This window comes from Echeneis naucrates, chromosome 24 (genome assembly GCF_900963305.1).
Source record: "Echeneis naucrates chromosome 24, fEcheNa1.1, whole genome shotgun sequence".
NCBI lineage: Eukaryota > Metazoa > Chordata > Actinopteri > Carangiformes > Echeneidae > Echeneis > Echeneis naucrates.
Genome location: NC_042534.1, coordinates 4,586,600 through 4,604,001, shown reverse-complemented (window position 1 = coordinate 4,604,001; position 17,402 = coordinate 4,586,600). Strand labels below are relative to the sequence as shown.

Genomic DNA, 17,402 nt, shown 5'->3' with positions numbered 1-17,402 from the left:
ACAAGAAGTGCAACAATGCGCAACGCCACACACCACAGTATTTATCGCCCAAGATAGTCTGCAGGGTCCTCCTGTAGGTGGGCTTTTAAAAAAAATACACAGCTTTATCACCATTAACATTAAGAAGGTTAAAACAAGAACCATCAGCTGAGGAAGAGGAATACTTGTCTTTTCACGACAATAATGACCACCCCATTAAGGGACTGAGAGTGTTTACTTTAGAGCTGAAAGCCACTTCACCGCTTTTCTTAAATTTAAATCTTTGAGCAATGAGAGTCTTTGGATTTCCGATCAGTAAACACAAGCATTCAGATTATGTCACTAGTTTTGCAGAGGTAATAATTTAACTGATTAAAAATGTTTGGCAGATTAATTGAACATGAAAATAATCATGAGTTAGGGTCATTACCAAAAAGCAAAGTGCTGGTTGCCATCTAGTTCTACATTACTAGTAAAACAGCAAAAGTGTCCTCTGTGCTCTTTGAAGCTTTGCGCCACCAGAGACACAACTCTAAAGGATTGTCCATTTCATCGAAAACACGGTAATGTATTTCTCTGTTTATCCTTGTTCTTACTCCACACAGCTAAACTCTGATCCTGCAGCCGCATTTCTAAAAATCTTTCCTGAAAATGGTCTGTGTGCACTTTTGTGTGTTTCTATGTGTGTGTGTGTGTACTTGTGCGAGGCTGCCCGGGGATTAACACCATACCATTTAAAAAACAGTCTGATAATCTATCGACATATGGCTGCTAGTAAGAACTTGACATTAAGACTCTGTGCACACACAGGGGCTAAATGTGCACACAAACACGTGTACACATTTTCTCTCTATAAATGTACAAATATATTATCATGTCTTAAACTCTTAATACAGAAACAGACTCTATCAAACACATTCCCTCGCCCACACAGAAATGAGAGGGACTTATCAGATTCACAGCACAGTATATCAATCATAAAAAAATAATCAGATAATGACAGATTGAAAATAACAATTAATGGAAAAAATTTCACAACAAAATGATAAACATAATTGACCAGACACTAAACAGATAAAACAAAGTCTCGAAACACTTTTGAATTTTATATTTTACCATCAAATTAAGCCTGATGCTTTGAAACTGGAAATGAGCACTGGAGCAAAGTAATCTCACCTTTAGTAGCCAGCCGCAGACACTGAGTCTTAGTTTCCTGAAAAAGGAGAGAGACAGTTACTCAATAAATTAATGAGTCCCAAGAACAACTCACTGGAGCACTAACTAAAAGGGATTATGGGTAAGATTTGTTGGCTTTCAGAAAAAAAACCTGTAATGTAGCTCAAATGTAATTATTGGTACTTTTGAGGTGTGTGTGAGGTATTCACTCGTAGCAACTGAAAGGTGAGAGCTGTTTGTTAAGTTCCAGTGTGTTTAGTGTGTCCTCGCATTAATGAATATTTTTTTACCCGCTCTGTGCTGCTCACAGCTTGAAGGTAGATGTTGTAGTTCTTCCTTGGAGCCAGAGGAGGATTCCAGAAACCCTGAGGATTAAAGGGAAGAGCTCATCAACTCAACATCAGGTGAAGCATGCACACATTTTTATTTATCACAGCTCTTATGATGAGATGTTTTCCCTTTCTGTGTGTGTGTGTGTGTGTGTTTGTGTGTGTTTTTTTTTTAAAGTTAGGTGCATATGTAAAAGCTTTTCTAAGGAAAACTTCAGTATTTTTGTAAATATATTTATTTCCTTTCTCGCTGAAAGTTATATAAAGCAGAGTGGCGTAGCACATTATCATATGTGCATAATTAATTTGAACCTTCCCCCACCAGCTGGCTGTCTTAACATAACACAAAAAATATATAACCAGTCCAAAGTTGATAAAATCTTCCATTTAAAATGAACAAATTATGGTTTCATGTGTTACTTGTTTTGAATGAATAAAATAAAAACTGTAGGCCAGACAACAGGTGAAGACTGAAGACTCTCAGGTTCTTGAAGATGGTTCACCTCTCGGCTTGAGTGAGCAGTCTGAGGTGTTTAACTTCTTGGGGGGTCATTAGCTCCTTCACATTCATTGAAGTCACATATGAGTTGTTAGGGTCATACCAGTCATGGTGCGGATGGGTGTCAAGCTGCCTGGAGAGCGATCTGAAGACTGCGTTATAAGTGGATGATAACTCCACGACAGTTTCTCCAGTTCTACATAGACTGCTTCAGTCAGTTCAGGTGCAAGTGGACGACAGACAGCTACAGAACTGAATCGGCTCTGTGCCTTCTTTGAAGCATTGCTAACATGTATATTATACTTCCACTTTCAGGGCAAAACATCCTACACCCAGGCATCCCCAGAGCAAAGTGAGTGTAGTTTGCTGAATTTTCAGTTTTGCTGAAATACAGGCAGTAAACACTTGCCTGGTAAGTCTTGTTGTCTCCCACAGTGAAGGGGAGCGGCTCAGGTAAGTTGCTGGGCGACAGCTGGGCGGCATAATAATATGGAGATCCACCACTGGATGCAATGTGGTAGGAAACTGGAACCTGGGGAAGAAAGCGTTTGCTGTTAAGAGTAATACATCGAGACATCTGGCTGAAAATAAAAGCAATGCAAATTCTGATGAACAAGGGAAACTTTTTCAGCAAATAAAACCTCTGCTTTGAAAGATCCAACGTTCTTAGGGCGATATCTACTGTAACACTTTTACAATGAAAATGTATGCTAATATATATATATATATATGACGTGTATTAGATGAACAGATTAATAATCACCTCGTAACAGTCAGAGGAAGCTTGGCGTCGTGTCCGCTGAGGATTCACCTCTTCCACCACAATCTGGTATGCACTACAGACCAGAAGGAGATGGATAAGTCACACACCATTTTTTTTTTTTTAGATGCAATAGAAATCCAACTGAAATGCTCTCTACTACAAAGATAGGCTGTGTATTTATGACATGCTTATGTTTCTTTGCTGACATCATTACTGACTCCTAATCTCTTAAAGCACCTGGAAATTATATGTTTGGCATAATTACAATAACTGCTTATTATAAAAGGCATGTTCAGAATGGAAGAAAACTTATATTTATGCGTGTATTTATCCAGTCTGTACCTTATAGGCGCTCCCTTGGCCTGGGCAGGTTTAAGCAGGACGGTAATGGTTGTTGCAGTTTCATTCAGAAAGGCCTCTGAGCCGTCGTACTCATCTATTGTCGGGGCTAAAGAACAAGAGCAGAGGTATTAGCCTACACACTTCACCTTGCTATCAATGAATAAAATCAAAATTTATTAAACTCATCTTGTACCTGAAATGTTAGTAGTCACGTTGAGCATGGTTGCAGGACCGAATCCTTTAGAAGTGGATGCTCGAATAGAGAGTTGGTATGTGACGCCCGGGTGGAGCTGGGAAAACAGGTGATATGTGGCGTTTGAGGGCAGAGACACCGTGAGTCCCGGCCGCTGGAGAGGCACTGAAGGGTCAAACGAACGCACACCGATGTAGCTGATCTGAAGTGTTGAAGAGAGATAGACACCAGTTTTTTTTAACAACTTTCCATCTATGCGTGCTGCTGGTTTGATTGCCACTGCAGTAACCACGGTTTGTACCTCGTACTGTATGATTATTCCATTTGGTTCAGCCGGTTCCTTCCAGTAAAGAAGAATTCTGTCCTCGAATGGAGTCGCTCTTAGTGACTGACTGGGAACTGCACCGGGAACTGCCATCACACACACATACACACAAAACTTATACAATGCGAAGAAAATGAAAGAGCTCAACATAAATACAGGCCCACAACAGGAATAAAAACAGCAATGGCTTTTCAAATACTTTGAGTACCCCAGTGTTTTAATTCCAGATGGTTCCTGCTTAATGTGATTACATTTACTGGAACTCTTATTTGGAGAAGGTAATATACAAAGAAATACGTAATTTTCTAATCAAGAAATGAAATGAATGAATAGCCACCATCTTCATCAGTTTGGATGATGGTCTCGTCGCTCTCTTTCCGTCCCTCAGGGTTGGTCAGAATCATCTTCAGGCTGACATTGGTGTAAGGTGGTAGGCTCCCCACAAGGTGACGAGGAGCTGAGAAAGGGAGGACATTAAAAATGACAAAACAATAACAAAATAAAATAATATAAAAACATTTTTTAATGCAGCTGAGTCTGCGACAAACAAACAATTATTTGAATTCATGTAAAATGGGATAAAAAGCATAAAAAACTGCAAATCCTTATATTGCAAATGCTCTAACCAGAGACATTAATAAGAAATCCAGGTAAGTAACTGATTAAAAATAGTCGCAGATTCATCTTCTGTTCATTTACTAATGAATCAATCAATGAATTGCTTCGGCACTATATGCACTATTAATATCTCTGCAGGTCATTCATACAAACTAAAGAATTGTAGTTTTCAAGATTTCCATAAATATATTATGATATGCTGTTTCATCTATTTCAAAATGAATTTAATGCACTTTTCATGAATATGTCTGGCGATAATATAGAATCAAATGTCTATTATTGAGAATCAAAGGTCCTGTCACCAAATGAATGGTTACTGATGATATGTATCCTTCAATATTTCAGCATTTACATGAAGTGTTGGCTCTTCACAGGCTCACATCAGGCTTTGTATTGGTTTTATCACTTCAGAAAACACTACCAATAACACCGGTGAAGCCTGTCTCAATAGTTATTAGAGTGATTAGAGTGTTACCTTTGGGGTCCATGTCCAAGCAGTCAGCTTTGCTGTGGTTGTTGGCAGTCATATAATGGTAACAGATGGTGACGTTAAAAGTGTGACAGCGGGTGATGTTGTAACCCAACGACTCCCAGTCCACTGCAATCAGACGGGACCTGGTCTCAGCAATCTTCAGCCTCTTAGGAGTCCGCATGGGCTCTACAGAAACAGAGAGAGGAACACACAGACAAAAGGTCAGCCCTGGCTGAGAGCCATGCAGTTATGGAGGGCAATCACCATTTCTTTTGTGATGAATTTACATGAGAGGCGAATTCGGCAAACTTCAAAATATTGGTTTTTAATGTTTGTCATCTCTGTACTCACAGTACGAAGTGATTGCACTTTGCGTTGCCAAAAACAGACCCAAAGTGCTGAGTCAACAGTTTCCCTCAGTAAAATGAGGGTTTCATGAACATCTGTTTCTTCTCCTCGCAGCAATTCAACTTTTTCTCAAGCGCACTAACTTCTGTGAGGCACACATTTGATTTCCATCTTTGATGTGTAATCACAACTGCGATTGTCAATATAATCTACCTTCTCTCCTGCCTGCCTGGAGCTTTAATTGCCTCAACTGGCTCATTTAACTGGATCAATAATCCCACAGATCCCACCCACCTCTACGCTCTCTGGCTCACACATTTTCACATGTGTGCACAAACTTCGAAGCAAACACTTTCAGTTGATTATATTTTCGCTAAAACATTGTATGAAGAATATTTACCTACTATTGGTTTCCCCACCTGTTCACCAGTAAGGGGTGGATGTCCTCTCACAGAAGAGCAGCTGCAGAAGAGCTATCTCTAAAGTTCAGTCAACACTTCTCTAACAACAACAGATATCACTCTGTTCAGAAAGCTGTTATTACTCCATAGAGCATACAGTGCAGCTCCACTTAACCCACACAGGTTAAAGCAAGTGGCATGTGGTTACAGAAGACATCTTCTCAAACTTTCATGTGTTTTCACAGACACCAAATGGAGAAGAGTGAGGTTGAGCCGTTTTCCTGCACATGGTTCTGATCCATATTTTTGTTATAGATGGATGAAATTCTCAGATCACTGCATACTAGATTTTAAAGGTTACCTGTGTTTAAGTATAATTTTTTTTTACCAGTAAAATATATAGAAGGGAGGAAAACTGCAGTTGACTCTCTGACTGAGTAACCAGAGCAAATCTAATTTAAAGCTATGTTTGCTGTTCCTCGTCATAAACTGCTGAATTTCCATTTAAAGTAGTTGTCGTTTTATCACCTGTTGTGGTTCCTTCCACTTTCTGTCTCTGTCCTACTGTAACCCTCCTGCTTCTCCGTGTCCCTGGAGGATTTTTTAAAAATAAAAAGCTCACCTTAAATACAGAAGCAAGACGCTCCCCAACCCATCCTTGTCTCATTCTGGGTCTTCCTCTCTCAGAAGAGACAACACAAGGACACAAACTTGTCGTTTCTTCTGACATCCCATTATCTGACTGTCACTCACTCACACACACACACACACACAAACAGAGACTCACAGCCATGGCCACTCTCACACTCCACTATTACTCAAATCCATACACACATATGCACTTTCGGTTATGACCAAGTCAAAATTAAATCTGAGTGGAGTAAGTATAGGTGTGTGTGTGTGTGTGTGTGTGTGTGTGTGTGTGTGTGTGTGTGTGTGTGTGTGTGTGTGTGTGCTGCGCTCGATAAAAATCCTCATAAAGATGCACCGTCAAGGGCAAACAGCTTTTTACGCATACTGAGAGACACACCGTGTTGTAAGTGGGATGCAAAAGTGTCAAAATCATTCTCATGTAAATTGCTCACTAATAAAGACACACATGAGACAAAATTCAAAAGAGAGATAAAAAAACGGTAAGGAAGGTTGTGAAGACACATGGGCGGGTAATTGTCTTCTGAGCTGGTGCAAATATTATTGCTCAAATGTGTGTGTGTGTGTGTGTGTGTGTGTGTCCGTGTGCGTTAATAGCATTTCATTTTTCCTCAACCTGTTATTAGATGACTGACATTTGAATAGAGTGAGACAGAGAGACCTTGACTGTGTTCTCTCTCTCTCTCTCTCTCTCTCTCTCTCTCTCTCTATCAGTCTGTCTATCTCTGCCTCTTGCTTACTCGTCTTGGTTTTTTCTGCTCTGTCTTTCCAAATCAATACTTGGGATCCTTGCCATAAACCTAACCATTAGGACAGAAATATACACATGCACACACATGCATGCACACTCACATGTCCACTGGTCAGTGCAATAAATTATATTGATTTCAGGGTCTCTCGATGCCAACATTGTGTCACACCGCTGATCTTCAACACAGAATTAAAGTGAAATCTACGGCTAGGTGCCTGTCATACAAACACACACAGACTAACCTGGGCTTTAAAAGTCCTACCCCCCATGTCCCCCGACACACAATGTAATGTTTCTCGTTTCTGTAAAAGGAGAAACAATAGAAGACGGATGGATGGATGAAAAAAAGAAATTAAGAAAGAGGCATCAAAAATGAGTAAAGATTAGTGGAAAGTGCATTGCTTTGCATGGAAAACTGGGGCTGGAGGGAGCACAGGGCAGATAAAGGGAGAGAAAGATGAGAGAAGGGGAAGAGAGAGGGAACGAGAGAAGGAACGGGAGAAAGACGATAACTAGTTTGGAACGTGGCCAGAGTCAAGCGGGACCATGTCCAACGGTAAGCCACAGAGGCTCCCTTGTCCCTTTCTCCTCCTGCGGTAGACAGACAAACGGCTGGATTCATGTTGGAACTAAAAGGCTTTGTTCTCCACAGATGGAGCTTTGAAAACAATAACAATACCAATAAACACCAACAATAACACCAAGGACGGCAAGCTTCATATCAGCGGCATCCAGAGGTTGGAATTAAAGAATGGAAAACAAAAGGAAAGGAAAATAAAACTAAATGAATTCGAACAACGCAGAGGGCGAGAGAGGGAGAGAGAAAAAGCCTTGTCCCTCAACATGAAGCAGCAGGAAGAGCCAAGAAATATACAGTAAAAAGAATATAGAGCAGGAAATAAAGAAGCTTAAAGGAAAAACAGAGAAGAAAAGACGGATAGAAAGGAGAGAGGGGAGGAGGGGAGGAAACAGAAAAGGGCGACAGGAGATGCAGCTAAATCCCAGTTAATCTGTCCAATTAGTTCTTGGTAATCCTTCCACTGTCATGAAGAAGACAAATGAAACTCTCTTCATTCATTCTGGATCAATCTCTTATTCTGGCTGCATGTCTCTGTCTCTCTCTGGACCAGATTTAAGTACATGAAAGGCGAAAATTTACGCTGCACCCAGTTTTCAATTTGCACTTGCAATCTACATGGAATTTGGCAATGTGATTTGCCTATGCAGAGGCTAATTACGAAATCAATAACTTTGGCTGTCTTAGACAGCTGAAAAATGGTATCACTGTAATTCAGTGCATAATTCATTTGTTTGAAATCAAGCACAGCAAAAACAAATTATACCTTGTGAGTGATGATGACAGAGAAAGTGCCATGAATAAAACAATATTTCAAAACTTCTTTATTTCAAGAATGAAAGGCTGGTCCAAGGATCTGAAAGAACGTAGAATTAGAAGAAGACCAGGTCAAAATGTGTGTTCAGCATTTTGGTACAGTTCAATTTAATTACTTGTTTCTGCCATCAGACAAATAGACAAGTTCCTTCATATTATAGCTAAAACAAAGCATGTTAACCAGTGGTCACTTCCAAGCTACTTCTCTTTTGCTAAAATCAAGACAATAGCTGTGCTCTGATTTTGTCTATTTGTAAAATGAGCACTGAGAAGGAATGTTAGAAACTTATGACGTGTGCCTCAAACACACACACACACACATTTCTGTGTCCACTGAAGGGCTATTTAAAGGGTCTGACTCTTAAAGCGTCATCCTGCTGACTGTGTATGTGTGTTTTTACATGTATAAGAAGTACATGTAATATATTGTGTATGAAACCTACAACATCCTCGTTTGTGTCCTGGAAATGTGTGCTTTGTGATTCCATTCTTCCATTAATCCAAGAGATGCTGAGTTTGTGCAACATAGGAGAAATACTGTGACTCAAGTGAACTCTGTGTGTGTGTGTACATTTCTCAATACCTCTTAGTGTGTCTTTCTTCAATGTGCACTCCTACCTGAGTCACTATGGGTGTGGATGTGTGTGCCTAAACTGCCATGACCAAGAGGTTTTTCAGGATTTGGATTAAAAGCTACTTCATCACCTTCTTCTGTCACACACACACATACACGTGCACACACACAGAGATAGAGACAAACACACACACACACACACGAATTCTTCACTTCAAGTTGATTATTTTTCACCCTTCAGACAAGAGCAATAAATCACCACAGAGGAGAAATCAAGAAGAGTGGGAGAGGAGAGACAGAAGGAGCATGAGAAAGGAGTAAAGATAGGAAAGAGATTAAAAAAATGAGGAAGAGATGAAAAGAGAAGTGATGGGAGATGATGAGATCCTGCTGAGCTCCACATCAGTTGCTCTGCAGTATGTGTGATGTCTGCTCTGTATTTTATCAACTTTATTGGTTTTTAATTAAACTGTGTTTTGTGTGGTGATAGATTGGGTTTATGCCTGGAGTTTGTGCACACATCTCATTGTAAATGTGTCTGCAAGAGAGCATGTCTTCATTATACTGTGTTGAACTAAATACTCAGTAAACTACAGGTGGCGGGATCAGACAAACCTAACCAAACAGAAAAAGCAAAGGAATCATTTCCATTTAAATAATACTTCCGCACCTTGTGTGTGTGTGTGTCTGACTCTTGACAAACACACGCGACTCCAAGTGTGTATGTGTTCATTTGTGTGTCTGAAGCACAGCTGGTAAGCTTAGCATCAAGACTTGACACAAAAGTCAGCACCTCTAAAGCTCAAAAGAGCAAAAACCTGAAATTTCAGATTTACCAGGCAGGTTGATCCTGGCTGATTGTAGTCATTGTACCCAACTTAAGCCCCTAAAACACGGTGCCTTTTCCAAAAGCCTCCCAACTCAAAATCTGTGTATTTCCCAATTAATTTAAAAATGTCCAAGAGAATTGAGCATTTTTCCTTTTCTAGGCCTGTTTTTAGTACATTTTAGCAGGTCGAACTTTTTCTACCTTGTTTGTTTTTGCAGAAATGTAGATTTGCATGCACGTGTGGTGAAAGACTTTGGACAGTTTTTTAAACCTCAGAAATACATGTGATGGGTGTGCAGTAACATGAGATGAAGGTCATTTTTGATGAGGACTGTGGTCCAATATTGAGTGACTAAGCACTCATTTAATGATGTAGTGACACCATTCAAGTGCCGGAACATGTTGATGGGTATCATGGCAGACGTGATTTCATCACAAACTGTCTATAATATGAGCATGAAGACATTTGTCTCTGAAATGCATATCAGCACAAATTGCTGTGGGGACCATAAAAAATTTAAGATTTTGTGATACATGATTATTTTCTAGTCTGTGGACAAAAGTTATTCAGACATACAGAATAATTTGATTTGATTCTCTAAATTCTATGTCCCCGCCGTGCTTTGATATATCAACACATTAAATGTGTTCCTGCATGAGTGAGGAGAGGAAGATTAATTTCCTCTTCCTGTCAAACAGGAAACAGTTCAATACATGAGTCGCCTGAACAAGTCTATGACTTCTTCTTTGTCAATAAACACACACACACAAACACAAACACAAACGCACACGCACAGGTTGGCAGACATCATTCAACCCCAATGGTTATGAGTTTTCATCTCTCTTTCATTTCCATTCTCCAGTTTCATCATTCTCTCGCTCTCTCCTCTCTTTCTTTTCCAGCCTTATTGTTTTTCATCATCTCTCCATTGCTCCCTTGTTCGGTTTCACATTCAAGCTCATTGCTTTTCTTTCTGTCTCTTTCTTTCTCATATCAACCCTCTCTCACACACTCCCGTCTCTTTCCCTCAGGCTAGCTGTGTTTATATTTCAGTCGTTTATTTCTACAAATGTCAGACAGTGTTACTGCCCTCCGTCTATTGATCCACAGAGAGAGAAAGAGATGGAGCGAGAGAGGCGGGGAGAAAGGAGGGAAAAGCAGTGACTGGGAACAAAGTAGAAATAGAGGTACAGGAGGAGGAATCTGAAATATGAAAGAAAGAGTAAGCACCAGCAAGAAAGCAGCAATGAGTGGAGCGAAAGGGAAAAAAATGCAGGATAAAAAATGAGAAAGGTGGAAAGAGCCTCCAGTATTTTAATCCCTCTTTCTGTCAGATCACTGAGTAACCACAGACTGACTCAGGCTCTCCCCTCTTTTCTTCTCCAGTTTTATCCCTTGCTACATCTGTCCTCTCACCGTTTGCTCTGAGTACAAATACCACAAATATAGATACCGAGATAAAAAGAACAATATTAGATGGTCGGATCAATAGACAATCACACGGGCAGAAAAAAACTGTGTCCAGAAGCAGACTCAACTCAACTCAACTGAGTTTCTGCCATTTTTTCTTGATGACACATAATCATAACTCACATAGTCACATTTATTTGATGACTGCTTTTTCTTTTTGGCTACACAGGGCTGATAGAGTTTAAGTCTATGGCTTACCTGCACATTTAGTCCTGGTAATGAGCGGCGGCCCCGGTTTGCCTGTCCCTCCCTCTCCTGGTCTAGTTAGTAAGACTCTGATCTCGTACTCTGTGTCTGGGTCAAGGTGCCATAACTTATAGTTGGGAGAGTTAACGGCATGAGTCTCCGTCCAGCTGCCTGATGTCATACGGTATTCAACCTGAAGGAAGGGAAAAGAACAATGACATGTTACTGAAGCACCTCCGGGGGTCAATTTGAAATCAGTGTTAATGTAGATATCAGACAATTATTAACAACAATAATAGTAATAATAATAATGAGAAGAAACATTTTGTGCTTTACTGATGAGATATTCATCATTCACGACAGGATACTCACGTATTGGCTTTGTCTTTTTTGTCAAATTTTATCAGCATAAAGAGTGAAATCAAGGGACAAGCAGCTGGCCTGGTTTTTGCAAATGTTTTTTTGAAGATCTGCCTACCAGCCTCTATAATTTTACTGATTAGGGTTATATTTGGCTTGTTTGATCAGCAACTTTGACAAGCCACTGTTCATAAGCAAAGCCAACCATCTTCTGCTGATGGTGTCACACTAATGACTTTCATTCTACGGCAAAGCATCATTACTTCGACTTCGTATGCTGTTCATAATGTTTTAAAAACTATTCATTTATCTAATACAGATCGCACCTCTTTCAGGATAATGGGACCATCTCCAAATATGGAGTTAGCATTGAGCTGAATCAGTAGGTATGTAGGGCCGACACCGAGCAGCTGGGGTGGGGCGATGGGGTGTGGAGGCTCTGGGGAGAGAAACAACCAACAAGATTAGAAAAGCTCGCTGGTTCTCTTTTGTTCAGGATTGACATAGTTCATACTGGTTCCTGCTGCAGTTTTGGTTACACGTCTTGAAGACTGTGTTGAAAGAAACACTGTGTGTACGCTTGTACATAAATGTGACGGCTGTATGATTGTACAGTCAGCCGGATCAGAGCTAAATGTAACATGATCTGAGACTGACAAGTGTACAGCACAACTCACAGCCTTAAAGCTCTGCATCAAGGGTTCATCTACTTAACACATACTACACATCAACTCATGAATTAATCACATATAATCTTCACATACACACACATGCACACACTGATCCATCTCCCTCAGACGGATTCTAAAAGGTAATGCAGAGAAACGCTGTTATCTGTAAAAAAAAAGATAGAGAAATGTGATGTGATCCAGCTGCAATCACATTGGCTATCATCTAAATTATGTGTGTGTGTGTGTGTGTGTGTGTGTGTGTGCAAGTTGTTCCATTAATAGTTATATTTTGCATTGCTGTCACCACGCTTCCTTTTTGTGCGAATGTGAGTGTTTGGGTTTACATTTGTGTGTGTGTGTGTGTGTGTGTGTGTTCAATATGGCTGTCAGAGAGGTGCAGGCTGGGAAGTGTCTTTTTTAGCAAAAGATGAAACACTAGTTTGACAGCATGCGTGTGTGTGTGTGTGTGTGCAAATGCAAGCGTACACACACCATCACACCTACGCACATGCACACATACAACACAGAGCACACAGAGTCAGATAATGAATGTTGAAGTGGCTTCAGAAAACCAACAACATCAACAACAACACAGCTTGCAATAAACAACAAACAAATAGAAGAAATAAAGCTAAAAACAAACAAACAAAAACAAACTCCAAAAATTCATTGAGATTTATTCAAGCATAAAAACACACTGGGTTCTGCTTCAGCTTGCATGTTAATGTTAATGTGTGTTACTTAAAAACATACTGAATATCCCAAAGATAAATAATACACAATAAAATGAAACACTAAAGAATGTAAGTGGGTCATTATGTGACTCCAGAGGAAAAACAAGAGCTGGAACGAGTTCACACTTTTCATTTTCTGCTTTTTATTTAGTTTTTTTTCCCCCATCACTTGTCATTTGTACAGTTGACCTAAAAAAAAAGTAACAAATCATCAATGGTGCTGTTTTTCTGATGGGTTTCTTGTCAGCATCTTTTTTATTATTTATCACATGTGAACCCGCTCATCGTTTCTCACTTTTTGGGTCAACTCTAAATGATAAAAACAAAACAAATCAACATCAGGAAAACATCAAATGCATGTGTCGTTTCTGACCCGACCCGTCTCCCTGATTAATTTGTTTTCACTGTCACTTGCTTCCTTGGCTGATATTCGCATTAATACAAACTCCTGAGACATCGATGGATGATTACAGATTTATGAGGTCATTAATAAAGAAGGCAATAGATACACAGGCCAACAGAAAGGAAGTCATTAGTGACTAGCGCCCACTAGGCATGTTCTCCTTAGTTGTCCATTGTCAGCAATCTTGTCAATAAAGTTTAGCTTTCACAGGCTGCTGCTGACATCACAATGGTCCTCACTGGAGGACATCTGACCTCCAGAAGTAGTGCAAGTATGTGTGTTTTCATGTCAACAGCCAACAGTGGTAGTAGATTTTGTGTAGTTCTATGACGCCTCAAGCTCCACCTGTCACTGTTACTTACAGTGAGAGACTGAACGTCTGTGTGTGAGTGGTTAAAAACAAGAAGCAGAAGTACTTTTTAGATTTGGATCATTATAGGTTTAAGACAGTTGTATGAAAGGTCTGTTGTGTACTTATTGTCCGTGCAGGTGTCTGACAGTAAAATTGCAGGAGCTTTTTAGGCTACAGCTTGTGCATAATGTGGGCTGGCATTGTGTTGTATTAGTGTGTATGTGTGTGTGAGTGAGTTAGGAGCTGGTGTGATGATGCACTCTGTCACTGTAGGAAACAGAGGGCCATGTTCTGTTGGCGCCTAGCTTTGACCAAACCACTAGTGACACACGTATACACACACACACACACATAGTTAAAGCCCGTATCTGTAGAGCAGGAATCAGCTAAGCCACTTAATTTCATGGAGAAAGAGTCCCTTTTGAGAAAATATTAGGCTTTGATTAATAGTAATCAGTAATAACTGACTGATACAGACTTCTTGAACATCTTTCAGTTTCAGACTTGTTTTGATGGTTAAAGCAAAACAAGGAATCAAAAGACATCGCAAAAACAAATAGCTGACAAATAATTGAGAAAAACAAATGATTATTTTCATATTTTTGCTTGGAGAGGGGGAGAAAAATGTCTTCAAGGAAAATCTGGAAATCCCATGTCGCACCTCTCGTGCTCCCATGATGCACCTCTGTCTACAAAATGCGCCTGCTTTCTCTGATCTTGACAGCTCCAGGAAACAGGGGGAGAAGATAATCGCACATCTCTGTCATCTACATGTTATAAATATCAATAGACCGGGCCTGTACGTACCTGCAACAAGGCAATCTCACATCACCCAGCGGACCACTTTTCTTGCTTTGAAGATGAAATCTGGGTTACTGTCCGACTGCCAAACATTTTTAATGTATACAAGCAATATTTTGGCACCTCCCTATGAATTTTTATTCTGTTTGTCTTCAGATACCAGTTCCTCCACTGACTCCAGTCCCCTACATTTCTCACTTCATCGTATCTACAAATAAATATTAAAATATTCAAAGTAAAAGCATTAGCAAAGCATCTTAACTCTACCCACATTCATGGTCATCAATGTCCTGCAGGAACATCAGATCTCCAACATGCACACTTTTCAAAAAGTGAAATAAACACATTCCCTATTTCTTTGATATCTCCCTGACTCTCATCTTGCAGCTGATATTTCTAATAAATATACATGAGGCTCTTCTCCTTCCACATGCATACATGCATCCTCATTCTTTTATTGTTATATCTTTCTAACAACCAGACTCAGGATCAATATTCATAATCACCAATATCCCTCAGCGGCCCAAAAATCATCTTTTCGTAGATTGTGACGGAGGCTTTTTTCCTCCACCAAGCTGACGCCTGGCAACAACAAGCGCTGCGCTTCTCATTGAACCTGAATCTATTTTCATAAATGTAGATTGGCCCTATTCATGTTTAGACACATGTCTCCTGCTGTGCACATTCCTCATCTCGCTCCTCTTTGCCATCTCACATTCAAAAAAATCTTCACAATAAATAAACATTAGCAACTTAATGTATTCATACTAACACGACAAGGTCCCACCGAGGAAGTGTGTCTCAAAACAGCCAGATTTTCCTGACCAAAGAAAAAAGCAGCGCTAACGTCTGGTTGTATTAGTGTCTCGGTCAAGTGATACAGAGTGTCAAACCCCTAAACCGGACAGAGTAAGCTCCATTATCTGAGCCACACCAGGAGATATTCATATTCATATTCATGCTGCTTGCTACTGCTTTGATTTCTTATTTCTTTCTCCTCTGCCATCTCTTATGCAGAATAATAAACATGACTCTGCTCAGCTGTTTACATATTCAGACATATCCCTGATTCTGATTTGGATATTCTTGGGATAATGAGCTGACTATTTACATTTAACTTATCCTCACCATCGCCACTTCTCTCTTTGCTCAACCCCCCTCCCCTCTCTCTCCCATTTCTCCCCCCTCCTTTCTGTCACTCTCGTATCATTCTTTCTGAATCTCTTTCCCCTTTACCCTCTCCCTCTCTGCCCTCCTCCTCTGTCTCTCTCTGGGAGATGAATCGAATATGTAAGCTATTGGATGTGAATGAATAAAGCATCCCGTCTCAAACACACATTGGTGACACCTTATTAACCACATGTCAGCTGCACATGACAGCTAGAGCACACACACACACACACACACACACACACACACACACACACACACACACACACACACACACACACACACACACACCACACACACACACACACACACACACACACACACACACACACACACACACACACACACACACACACACACACACACACGCACGCCTGGCATAGACACCAGTGTAGCTGGTTGATATGTACACACAAAGCACAAGGATTGTACACACGCACACACACACAAACTCTTCTCATTGCGTTAGCGACTCACATTTTATCAGCCAGACACAGTGAATGTGCATTTGATTGGAAAGACAATTCCTATTCTTAAATTTACGCACAATGGGAACAGAAAATATATCAAAAATTAAAAATAAATAAATAAATGTGGTCAAAAACAGGTTAATGGAAACAATCAAACAAAACTTTGTCCATCAGTCAGTGGCAGTGATCATGTTGGATCATGTTTAGCTCTGAAAAGCTCTGTTCTCGATAGGAACATCCAGTTTGCAGGTTTTGGCGCTTCTGCTCTTGGATAAACTCGTCCATCATCACTCACCACATCAGATTTTCTCTTATTAAACGTGAAACACCTTTTTTGAATGCAATTTCCATTTGACCGACAGCCAAACAGGGTCACTGTCAGTGGGTTAATTGTTATTTTACAACAACAGGTGGAGGCGTAAAAAATCTGCCACAGAAGGTGTTTTAAATCAATGAAACTAATGTTTACTTAATTAGAAACCTGAACCGAGCTGATGACAGCCAAATTGACAGCAGCAGCAGATTAAGCATTAGCATAAACAGGTCTCTTATTTCAAGCCAGTGACTATAACTGTAAATTGAACATGTGCTTGAAAGCCTCAGCAAACAGTAACCAGTGTTTTTACTTTCCTTTAAAAGCTATCTACTGAAGCAGAGAAAATAACCGCTGAAAAATATTAAATATCAACTCAAAGAAAAAAAAAAAACAGGAAAGAACACCAAGTGCTGAGTTGACAGCAAATCAATGGGATAACCTTGAAAATATAATTAATATTTTTTTAAAATCCTTACCTCTGACGATAAGACCAGCAAAGTTAGACACCCCGGAGCCGCGCTCTGATTGGGTGACGCAGCGGTACAGATCTTGATCCTGATTAGTGACTTCATTGAGGTGGAAGGAGGCTGCAAATCGTCTGTGGTTGATGTTTTTTGTCAGAGCCACGGGAATATCTTCTCCATTTCTCCGCTACGTCACAGACAGACAAGTGCATGATCAGTTGCTGCAGGGGCTGCAGGGAGTTAACTGCCTTGCTCAAGGTCACAAGGCAGCACTGGACCGCTCCCCCCCACCTCCCAGGTTTGCAGGTTTGAAGGTCATGACTTCAAAAGAGCCATAATGAAATCAGGAGCTATTAAACTC

General features: G+C 40.2%; 1 protein-coding gene across 4 annotated transcripts in view; it reads right to left on the bottom strand.

Moving 5' to 3' along the window:
* Positions 1–17,402, bottom strand: part of ptprk (protein tyrosine phosphatase receptor type K) — a 96,237-nt gene that overhangs the window by 23,499 nt on the left and 55,336 nt on the right. For all 4 annotated transcript variants that reach the window (XM_029497151.1, XM_029497154.1, XM_029497152.1 and 1 more), the window contains exons 9-20: positions 17,054–17,228; positions 11,987–12,099; positions 11,313–11,493; positions 4,700–4,882; positions 3,944–4,063; positions 3,583–3,692; positions 3,282–3,483; positions 3,089–3,194; positions 2,747–2,819; positions 2,393–2,515; positions 1,446–1,520; positions 1,156–1,192 (exon numbers count right to left, since the gene is read on the bottom strand). In XM_029497151.1, the coding sequence (XP_029353011.1) occupies positions 1,156–1,192; positions 1,446–1,520; positions 2,393–2,515; positions 2,747–2,819; positions 3,089–3,194; positions 3,282–3,483; positions 3,583–3,692; positions 3,944–4,063; positions 4,700–4,882; positions 11,313–11,493; positions 11,987–12,099; positions 17,054–17,228 (1,498 nt within the window). The remainder of the gene's footprint in view (positions 1–1,155; positions 1,193–1,445; positions 1,521–2,392; positions 2,516–2,746; positions 2,820–3,088; positions 3,195–3,281; positions 3,484–3,582; positions 3,693–3,943; positions 4,064–4,699; positions 4,883–11,312; positions 11,494–11,986; positions 12,100–17,053; positions 17,229–17,402) is intronic.